The following is a 12009-nucleotide window of genomic DNA, read 5'->3' on the forward strand; positions in this document are numbered from 1 at the left end:
TATGGTTCAGAGATGGGGAATCGGTGACCTTTCAGATGCTATTGGACTACAACTCCCATAATTCCTGACATTTAACTAAGTTCTTTTCTGCTAGGTCTTTAACCTAGTAATATCTTGGACTAGCCAATGAATAAGATATTTCATTTCTAAGACTGCAATCCTATTCATGTCTATTAAGAAGACCCATTGAGTTCAGCTGACTTGGAATGAAGGAAGCTGGAGTCCAATGACATCTAGAGGGGCACAGGTTAGCTACTTATAATCTAGAGGAAGGATTTTAATTATTGCGGCTTTCTCCCTTTCTTAATATCAACCAATTACAGTATATAGGAATACAAGCAGCTGTTAAACCAAGGAAATGATGTGTCTGTCTTTGGAATTTTTCATATGGTCAGATGCAAAAAAATAAAAATAAACCTAGGAATAATTTTGTTTCTTAAAACTGAATAGCAAAATTCTTTCTGATATGAAGCTTGATTGCTTTGAGTCAGTACTGTGGGTTTAAAATGAAGAAAGAGAATAAATAACTAGCACCTTTGCTTTTCTACCTACATTATGATTTGTTTTCATTTTGTGTAGTTTCCTCTTGCATTACCACTTATAAGAAGACACCACCTCCTGTTCCACCAAGAACCTCCACCAAACCATTTATCTCCATCACAGCCCAGAGCAGCACGGAATCTGCTCAAGACGCCTACATGGACGGACATGGGCAAAGGGGAGATATTATCAGTCAGTCGGGACTTAGCAACTCTACAGAAAGCTTGGACAGTATGAAGGCACTGACAGCTGCTATTGAAGCAGCTAACGCACAGATCCATGGCCCTGCCAGCCAGCATATGGGCAACAACACTACTACTGTCACCACCACCACCACTGTTGCCACTGTTACTGCAGATGACAGAAAGAGAGATCATTTCAAGAAAAACAGATGTCTATCCATTGGAATACAGGTACAGATATAATGCAGAGGCTTGCACCGTAACTGGTAGTGCCGTTATTTGCTCTCCTTTGATAATCCTTTTCTATTTCTGCTGTATTTTACATAACCCAAATAACTGCACCTGACATTACAAACCTTCAGGTTTGATTAACTAAACTTTAAGCATATAAGATGTAGGGATGTAGTTCTGGGGGTATATATATATCTTCTGCTTATTTGAATTAGCACACAGAAGCCTAAAGCTCTGATTCATAACCCAGCAGGAGTCAGGAAAGCATGAATGAAATGAATGAAATCACTGAAAGAGAATGTGTAAAACAATGATTTACACTGCACTATCACCAGAGAAATGTTTTCAGTCAGTTTAGCTGAATTGTCACTGCTTATTCATGCATCACATAACAACTGTTACTCACTTGAATGCAGCAGCATTGTTCCATTTAGCTGTTAAATCAGCAGGGGAGGTCACAAGGATAGGATCTGTCTGATTCACCCTTGTTTAAAATAAATTAAACTTTCATCTGATCAGGGTCCCTTCCAACGCTTTAGTTCTATGATTCTGTGTAATGTGCAGGGACTAGCATTCTCTCCAAAGTGGCCAGCAGTAATGTCAGATGCAGTTTTCACCTGGGGATGCTTTCATATACGGGACTCTTCCCCTGCATGGTACGGTTGTAGCATTTTATTCATTCATTCATTCTCCCCCTCCCTGCCTCCAATTTCGCATCCAAAGTAACCTTGTATTAGAAATTAGCCTGGGAGAAAGTGAGGGAGGGCCTATCCATGCTTACATTTCCTCTGGTTTGTGATTTAAAGCTCCACGCCCAAGCACCCTTTTCTTTTTTCCTTTTTTGCTCCAGAGCTTTTCCCATGAAAACTCACTCTGTAAAGCTCAGCAGAGCAAATATCAGTCCACGGAAAACCCGAATTGACGTTTGCTCCAATTCAAAAGAGCACGTTTTCACGTGAAAAGCTCCGGAGCAAAAACAAACCAAGAAACAAAAACCTGGAAAGATCAGAGCAAAGGAATAAGTGTGGATAAGCTCAGAACCAAAGTCAATCAGTGAGTTTCATGGCTCAGTGAGAACTTGAATCTGGTCTCTCCAGTTCTAGTCTGGGACTCTAAGCATACTGGTCCAGTGTGGTTAGGGTTCTAGCTACATTGAAGAAGAATTCATGCTTCCTTGGAGAAGCAACAGTTTAGTGAGCACAGTAACCACTGGACTGAACAAAGTGGGTGCTGAATGGTGCCCAGTTGTAAGGATGTGTGTTCACTGTACCACAAAAAGGGTGATCTTGTTTAAAAAGAGAGGATTGGATAGATGGAACGTTAAAGGGACAGATGGTTGGGGTAGTGAACTGTCCACAGGCATCACAGCACAATTTTACCACTGAAGAGTGGCAGGGAGATCACAGGGGTCAGAATTCACAGCTGGATGACTGAGGGAACTGTCAGCAGATGACTCATGGGGAAAGGTGAATATGTGTCTCAGGAAATGTAAGTTTAGACTTAATCCAATCACCAGTAGAAAGGGACTTGTTGGAAGATGTTCTTTAAACTAATAATTCTCATGTTAACTAATAACCAAATAAGGGTGTCAACTTGCATTAGATGTGGTAAATAAACCCATAATTCCAGGCCATTTGCAGAGTTCCAGTTAAGCCAAGCTTTACAGTAGCACACAAGTGACAACACTGGAAATAAGGAAGTAGAAAAAACAACTCTGTTGCCATAAAAATAGCATAGCACCAGCCCTTTCATTAAAAGCAGTCAGTTCCCAAAAGCCTGTTGGAATAAGTAAGTCTTCACCTGCCTGCAGAAGGACAACAAGGAGAGAGCCAGCCTTACTTCTCTAGAGAAAGCAGCCACTGAGAAGGCCCTCCCAGACTTTGGAAGCAGCACAGTGGAGGAAATAAGTTTTCAGAAAGGTACTGAGCAGTGTAATGCTTGGTCACTGTTTTAAGGATCCTGCTACAAGTTCTGTACAGTCTCTGAGCAAATTTCGTCAAGAGACAGACCAGTAATGGGTCTGGGTTGTAGGGGTCTTTGGGCAAAGCACCCTGAGCTCAGTGAGTTTACATCAGGCATAGGCATACTCTGGCCCTCCAGATGTTTTGAGACTACAATTCCCATCATCCCTGACCACTGGTCCTGTTAGCTAGAGATGATGGGAATTGTAGTTCCAAAACATCTGAAGGGCCAGAGTTTGCCTATGCCTGGTTTACCTCATCCCTGCCAATATTGACAGCTACTGCTCCTCCTCCTCTTCTACCACATCATTTCTGTCACATGCTTGCCTGCCAGAGCAAATGAGCACTTCAACAAACAATACACAGGGTAGTGATATACTAGCAAAATGCAAAGTGTGACAGAGCAAATGAGCAAGCAGGTAGTGTCAGCTACTCCTCTTTTTCCTCACTGCTGTTATTTGCTTCTTTATTTCCTCTTGGTCAGAGTAAGAAGCAGGTGAATGCACAGGTTGCAAAGGTGAAGCAGAGGGGCAGCAGTTCCAGTGAGCTCTTGTCAGTAGGGCCCTGCTGTGGTGTCGGCCTTCAGCAGGTGCCCAACCATACTGCCTCTTGACACAGATAAGGATAATGAATGAAGATGCTATTGGGTCTTCTGGAGGTGCTATTGGAGCATGACAAGGAGGGCTACTCCAAATTTTTCATAGATTTCAGCTAATCTGATGCAGAGATCATTAAAAGGAATTGTAACGATGCTTTGCGGAAAAAGTGCTGAAACACATTAAAGCCCTTGAATAATAATATGCACATGCCATTAATTCTGCTTGCATTTGGTTATTCTATTAGGTTGATGGAGAGGAATCTTCTAGTTCAAGCGAAAACAGAGCAACCAGTAAGTTCCAATCCATAGGTGTTCAAGTAGAGGAGGAGAAGTGGTAAGCAAAATATTAATTTGATATTTTACAGTTCACTGTCTTTTCAGTAATACTGATGGTGTGGGAAGCAATTTAATGTTGGTGTTAAATTACACAAACACACTAATCAACTGTGCTTTCATAAGATGGTGGGTTTCTGATGGACATTCTTTAATATGTACATCCTTGGCAAAAGCAAGTAGTGACATGGTCCTATGGTAAAATAAACAAAGACACAACAAACATAATGAAAGCCCACTATAGCCCTTCCCAAATGAAATCTATACCATATTTTCCTATGTATAAGACGAGGTTTTTTAATTAAATATATTTATTAAAAATTGGGGGTTGTCTTATACACAGATAGTGCATAGGGGAGATGTTTGATTGGTGGCAGCCACGAGCAGGAGATTGTAATCAGCGATTGGCCGGGTGGTTGGTGGCCTGCTGGCGATTGGCTGCTGCTGGGGCAAGTGGACGGGCGATTGGCAGTTGTTGGCAGCGAGTGGGCAGACGATTGGTGGCTTTGTTGAGGTGATTGGCAGTGGTGGTCAGGCACGTAAACAATTGCTGGCAAACCCATCCCCCATAAAGCTCAACAACTCTGGGCAATCCCCCCCAAAGCTCCCCCCATTTCCTAAATTCGGAGTCCCCAAAAATAGGGGTTGTCTTATACACAGGGGCGTGTTATGCATGGAAAAATACGGTACACACACACATATCAGTTAGCAGTATGATATGGGTTATATCACCCCTTCTTTTTGTCTTAGGGCAAATAAGGTTGTGCAGCGTGCAACATTATAGGGTGTTGAGAAAGTGGAAGTGGATAGAGAGAATCTTTTCTCGCTCTCCCATAATGTTAGAAACTTATTCAAGGAAACTAAAGGGTAGGAGATTACAAACAGGACAAATAAAGTACTTCATCCCAAATGGCATAGCCAAGCTATAGAATTTGCTGCTACAAGATGTGGAGATAACTACTACCTGTTAGAAGAGCTGCTGACACTTGGGTGGCTTTAATGGGGATTAGATATATTCTTGTATGGAAATGCTATCAGTGGACACTAGTTATGGTATCTGTATGTTTCCTCTAGGATCAGAGGCAAGTATGCCATGGAAACTAGTGTCTGTGGGGCATGACAGCAGGAAAGAGCTCATGTACTCATGCCTTGCTTGTGGGCTTCCCATAGGCATTTCGTTCTCCGCTGTGGGAAACAGGAAGCAGGACTAGACAGGCCTTTGCTCTGACCCAGCAGGCCTGTTCTTGTGTTCTTTGTATTGCTATTTATAACATTTTAAGTAAGGAATTCAAGAAGCGAGAGTTGCCTTTTGGGCCCTTTAAAATGATTTGTTTTTGTACAGTCTCTTTAAAGAGTTGTGATTTTAGATAGTGGTGATAAACGGGGGATTTAGTGCTATAATTAAGCACAGAGACAAATTGTAACCAGCCATGTACTTCCATAAGGGAACTACTGATTGATGAGAGACTGAAGCTGGCTTGTCAGAAGATGAGCTCCTCTAGTACACAGAGAGCTTATCATTGCCACTTAGGTGTCTCATGCATTTTGTTAGCACAGCAGAATGAATTTAAATCACTGTCGCTTAAAATAATAGACTTGTAAATGGAATGTATTTTCCTTGCCTCAAATCTAACATGTGCAGGCAGACACAGTGCAAGGCCACTTTGGGTGCATATTTAATAAAGGAAATATGTTAGAAACCCTCGCTGTTTCAATCCAGTCATATATTGATCAGGTAGCTTGTCATTATGCACAAAGTTGCCAACAGGAACTTGTTTTGAGCCAGCATTTAGCTCCAGAATTTGCTTTAAGTGCTGGGCATGTGCAGAATTCATGTGCACCTCCTGCCCCAGTAATGACAACCAGACTCCATCAATATGGGTCCATAGAGAATGGCTTTCGGATTGCCTTTGGTTCAAACACAACCGTGTTTAGAAAATCACTATGTAAATCACCAAACAGAAGCAAGGAAGGAAACAGGTTACTATAACCAAGGTATTTGCGGTCTAACTTTAGGGTTCAGGTAGGTAGCCGTGTTGGTCTTATTTTAACTTCAGGGTAACAATGTTTGAAAATGAACAAATGCAATAATTTCACAGGCTTTGCCATTTTTAGCTTTCTACTTGGTCCTCCCCTACGGGCTGTCTTTTCACATCTTCTTCTTAGCCTCTGTTCTTCTTTTGAGTAATTTCAGCAACATGGTGTATGTTCGTTCTGTGGTTTGTACATTTCCCCTTTCACCTTTAAGGTACTTTAAGTGTAAGTGTAATGCCCATGCAGTGGAACACTGCATCAACCCACATGCACCATCACACCTACCTTGTGTATGACGGGATACTATTTACTGTAGATACGACTGAGCACTGAAGTGCTTAAATAGAAATGTGGGAGGTTCCCAGTGCCAGTCCAATATATTTTGGCACCTGAGATGGACTCCAAAATTGCATCCTCCTTCCTGCCAGGGAAGAAGAGTTGAGGGAAGATTTACATTGGGGAAAGAAAGATAAACATCAGGATCTGCTGCCCTGGTGGACCCTGATGCCTGAGGCAGTCTCTTCAGCTTGCCTCATGGGTGGGCCAGGCCTGGAGGTTCCTGTGTTACCAATCTTCAGCCTGGAAATGAAAGTATTTTAGATGCTACAGGCTAGCCTACACCTGGCTGCCTAAAAACTGATTCCTAAGTCTATATTTTGAAGATGGTGTGGTGAGTTGATTCCACCCTTCCACCTTAATTTTCATATATTACAGACGAAAAACAAGTTTTTCTTAGCTCATGTTGACTTTCCCTCCCCCAAAGTAGTACATAAGAACATAGGAAGAGCCTGCTGGATCACGGCAATGACCCATCTAATCCAGCATCCTGTTCTCACAGTGGCCCACTGGAGGCCGGTGAGAAGACTGTAAGTAGGACATGAGAGCAACAGCACTCTGTCTGCCTGGGATTCCCAGCAACTAGTATTCAGAGACATAGTAATATAAGTCGTGAGTTTGCTCTAGACTTCCTTTGCCACGATACACAGCCTTTTGCTGAAGGCAAGAAGAAGAAAAGTAAGCCTTAAGAAGAATTGGTTAAGATGAGTATGGCAAGCTATATTGATGGCTAAAAAAAGAAAGAAATAATGGATTTCATTTATATTCTCCCATGCCTCCAGTGCTGGAGGTGTACATAGTTTTCTCCCTCACCATAATCCTGTGAGGTAGATTAAGCTGAGAGATAATGGGTGACTCATGGTCATCCAGTTACCTTCATAGCTGAGTGGAGATTTGAACTGTGGAGGGGATTTCCAGATGATCTGTTTATTGAGCATTTATTCTGTTTCATTTGTGTGTAGAGGTTAGAGGGCATTTCACCAGATTTCCAGTGCATGATCCCATCATTTACCTTCTCACAAAAGCATCTGATCTTTTGAGGAAGCAGGTTGGTCACACAAGACCATCCAATAAATTATAATGGTGACATCTCAGTAAATTTTAACTGTGCCCCCTGAATGTGATTGGAACCCACCTTAAAATAGCAACTGTCTGGAAGTTCCCCGAATCTTCCCAGACCTAGTCTAACACTATATAATCACTACATCACAGTTTTCATTTAGTTTTCTTGCTGACTCCTTGTTATGTTTTAATATTTTTTTTATTTAAAAATTAGATGGTTTGTTTGTTTGTTTGTTTGTTTGTTTAAAAAAACACCTTGTTTGGGACAAAAGAATATCTCTGATGAAAAATGTTGGTAGTCTTCCACTGAACAACACTTACATGATTTCCTGCATATACTGATTCAATCATAAGAGTAAATCTGTCAAAATGTGACCTGTTACCTTCTTGCATATCACCTCTTTGTTGAAACTTGTATGTCTGCAGTCTGAGTTCGTTAGATGGTAAATTATTTCTACCAGCTACAAGTTATCTGGATATAAATACCTTCTATCAAGTTGCAGTCTTTTTCCACTGCCATGTATTTCAGGGAAATAAGAGCTATCTCGACACTAAAGTGTAAACAATTTAACAGTGTTTTACCAGATAAATACTTTTTTAAAAAAAGTCTGTGAAAGTCTAGCTGGTACCATATTTTGAAAGGAGTTATTTACAGGATACCCCGTATGTACTTTTGCACTGACAAATTTATCTATTTATTCCATTCATATCCTGCTTTCAGCTCTCCTGGGCATTCAAGACAGCTTGAGTTCCCAGTGACCCTCAGTGCTTCCATTTCAGTGGCACATACTTCCAACTGACTGTGCTTAGAATCACAGCATGGCACCCTGAACCAACTGAACTATCTAGGCTGAACCCTAAACACAGTCCCAAAGGTTTCTAAGGTGCTTATGTGTGCTTAGCAGTCCAATCTTACAGTCTAGTCCTCAAAAGTAAGACTCAGTGATTTGGTGGACGTACTAGTAGGTATGTTTATAGTATATTATTCCCTGTTTGTTAATAAACTGGGTCACAAAGCTGAGGATAGAAGAGGTAAACCTCCCCTCCTTGCATGCTCTGATCCGGAAAAAAACATCACATATACACATATCACATGAGCCCTTTATTTTTATTTTTAAAACACACACACCTGCTGGTGTTTTTAATTCTGCATTTAGCATCACATCTAGTTTGGCCCTCAACTACATCAAATGAAAGAACTGTAGACATCTCAGCAGCTTGCAAATCTTTCACCAACTGAAATTTCTCCAATAAAAAGTTTTGCATTACCTGTTTTGTTTCTCTCATTATCTGGTATCAATCCAGCAACAACCGTCTGTTCTAAGTAGTAATGAAGCAGGCAGATCCTACCCTCCAGTACAATTCCTACTTGCCATCTGTAAGATCAGTTCAGTTCAAATGTATTTGTTTCAGCTATAAGCCATAGCCAGTTTACATAAATTTGTACATAATTAAAATTTCAAGGTAACAAGATAAACAGTGTATAATTAATACAATCAAAACCATCTGCAAGTTGTTCAGCACCTGTTGTGCAAAGGAAAATCTCCTTTGACTAAAAATGTAAACAAGGTTCTCAAAAGGGATACAAAAGGAGAGGCAGAGAACTGAATACATGCAAATAAACCAGCGGCTGCTGTTCAGAACAGACGCTGTATTGTGTTGTGTACTGGTTCAGCCAGTCTACGGTTTCATGGTTTTGTGCACCTTAGGCCAGGTAACTGTCATAGTTCTCTGAGGGTGTAATTATTACACCTTGTGCCTGCAGGGCACAAATGAGCACAAAGCGACTGAGGTTTAACGCACGTAAGCAAGGAAACTGAGGGACCTTGCCCTAAGAACTATTTATGTGCTGTTTATGCCATGGCTAGCTCCAGCTTTCAGGGGGACCTGGCTGACCCCCTCTACTCCCCATCCCTGCTGCTGGGCGCATACCCCCTCTCCCCTTCCCCTCCTCCTTGCTGAGCACCTGACCTTTCCCCCTTCCTCTTAAAGATATTGGAAGGCTGGACTGTGATAGGCTTATTGGGCAGCCCAGCAGTGGGGTGGGATGCGATGGGGAACGTGGCAGCAACAAATCCCAGAAAAGCCAAGTGCTGGGCTGCTGTTGCTTTCTACATTAAGCAGCCACTTCAATTCCCTCACCATTGGCCTCAGCATAGAATTGCTCAGGAACAATTCTAGATCAGGGAGCATGTCATTGTGGAGCAATTCAAATAGCAGCTTCTTGTAAGTAACAGCAGCTGTCTGATTCTTATTCAGCCGCTCAACTGTCTTATTCTTTAGCCATAAAATGGCAATAACAGTGTAGGATGGCCATCTTAGAAGTGGCTGGAGGACTGCTGCTTTCTTGGAGTATAAATTAACGAGCAAAGGAACTCTGAACGTTATGGTTGCCAAGGCAGTGCATCTGAAGACATTGTCATTGAACTCCCATTCCTTTGAACTATTTAGCTGTAATGATGTTTCATTAATCTCCACTGTGGATCCCTGCTTCTTTTGAAGGCATATATGTTTACACAGGCCAGTGCCAAGAGTAGTCCACCCAGCAAGGTTGCACCACAGAGCTGTCTAAATAAACATAAAGGAACAAAAAAAACTAGGTCACTCATTATTATGTGCTGAACAGAAACTTCTTTGATAATACTAATTTAGCCTTAGAACAGAGTGAGAGGGTGTATCCCTAAACTTTAAAATGCAGTGCCTTTGGCCCTGTATCATCCCCTCCTTAAAGCAGAGCTTTAGAGTTTCACAACTGAGTTGTTGTGTTTGGTGAAAAATCAGAATGCCCAGTTCTGCAATGTACATGCATGTATGCCAAGAAAGCATCCCCCAAGACCTCATTCCTATGTTGTTTTTCAAACACAATTATTAACCTCTGTAAGAATAGGTGCTGTGAGAAAGAACCCCTGAGTGGCTTACTCAGAAACTATGTGTTTGAACTTGTCAAACAGAAAGAGACTGAGATATACAACCGGGGGGAGGGGACACAAAGAGAGTTCATTTTACGTGAGAGGCATTGCATTGCATGCACACCAATTCTTTTAAGACTGCTGTTATTAAAGAAACATAATTGTTCACGGAGTTTTCATGCCACCTATGGATCTGGGGAGGAGGAAGGAGTGCAGTGTTAGCAGCACACCACAAATACAAGCTGCACGAAACAAAGAGAAGCATCCTACGCCAAACCTGCAACATGTCTGTGCAAATGGAAGTTACATAATCTATTTTTGCACTACTTGACACTGTGCTTCAAAGCATGTGGCAGCATGATAAAGGCTTCAGTCTATGCTATTGAGCAAGGGGGCGCTGAGTTTGTGTATGTCAGATACATTTATTCTGCTGAAAACAGCTTTGCTGCCAGAGATTTCCCTTGCCTTGTACAATACTGATCAGTAACTCCTTCCTTCCTACCACCATGGCTCATTGCTCCATGTTTACAACAGCTCTAAAGATCCACATTCCTGGCCCCTGCTCTTTTGCCCTGTGAGATTAGCGTTTGAAGTCTGCCAATACTGCTTTTCATCAGCAGGATGAGTCATGCCTCAAAGGAGGCAAGGCTTTCTTTTGGGCCTGCTGCCACTTATCATTGTACTGTTTCTCTAGAACTAAACAGCCAGGTTATCTATACCTTATCAGCACTGCCTCTTTGTCCCACCTAGGCCAGCCTGGAATTTCTCCATAGAGCTAAAACAAGTTGAGAAGGAAGGAGCATTCTGTACTTCCATGTCACACTTCTCCTGTTCCAGGTGAAAATGGCCTGTTCCAGGAAAACTTACCCTTGTTTTACACTGCAAGTTTCTTCCCCTTTTGAATATGTGATTTAAATAAGGGCAAAGGGATGAAAACATTCTATCTACTATTGCACTTCACTGAAATAAGAGCTATTTTGGCCTTTGGTTAACTTCAGTATTCAAATGAAAAATGAAAATGAGCAGAGGTGCTAGTGTTTCTTCTGTGCCCAGAACCAAACAAACCAAACAAATCACAGCAAACAAAGAATGTTCTGTGTAAGATGCCACACACACAAATCTAACACTTGGGCTGTCAGTAAAGTCAGAATACTTTATTTATTTTTAGAACTTATACCCTGCCCTTCATCCTAGGACCTCAGGGTAGGTTACAACAATAAATATATAAAAACCATAGACAGTAAAGCAATAAAAACTATCAATGGTAATAAAATGAAAGCAATTTGTCAACACCTGGGATTTAGGCAGGCCCCCCCCCAGCATCAAAATGCCTGTTGAAAAAGGTGGGGCTTCAGCTGGCACCTATAGCGGAACAGTGTTGGAGCCATGGGAAGCCTTCAGCAACCTGATGCCCGCACACCGCCAGCTAGGGCTGATGGGAGTTGGTAGTCTCAAGAGATCTGGAAGGCACCAGGCTGGAGAAGACTACTCTGGGGGGAAGTGTATCCATAGACAGGGAGCTATTGACTGAGGAGACCTTCTGCACAGTGGGGTGGGGTGTGTAATCTTCACAGCTGTCAAGTTGCACTAACAATCGCAGAGCATTCATGTGGGGAAGCAGGTCAGTACTCCAATTCTTGGCCGACTTCAGGAGAAACCAAACAGAGAGCTAAAGTGTGGAGGAAGGTAGAAGATCCATGTTTTATCCTGGCAAAAGGTGTTTAAACCCTGATAAAATCCCACACACACAAGCTGCTAAGAGGAGTATCATCTGATATGCTGGGAGGTCCAGGAGGAACATCAATGTGACCAGACTCAAACTT

The 12009-nt window shown here is 42.0% G+C and overlaps 1 protein-coding gene across 13 annotated transcripts in view; it reads left to right on the forward strand.

Annotated features, from left to right (window-relative positions):
* The window catches only part of DLGAP1 (DLG associated protein 1), a 299603-nt gene that overhangs the window by 269884 nt on the left and 17710 nt on the right, over positions 1-12009 (forward strand). For all 13 annotated transcript variants that reach the window (XM_081205568.1, XM_081205563.1, XM_081205566.1 and 10 more), the window contains 2 exons: positions 580-953; positions 3758-3846. In XM_081205568.1, coding sequence (XP_081061694.1) covers positions 580-953; positions 3758-3846 — 463 coding nt within the window. The remainder of the gene's footprint in view (positions 1-579; positions 954-3757; positions 3847-12009) is intronic.

The sequence above is a fragment of the Podarcis bocagei genome (genome assembly GCF_964188305.1).
Source record: "Podarcis bocagei genome assembly, chromosome: 8".
Classification (NCBI taxonomy): Eukaryota; Metazoa; Chordata; class Lepidosauria; order Squamata; family Lacertidae; genus Podarcis; species Podarcis bocagei.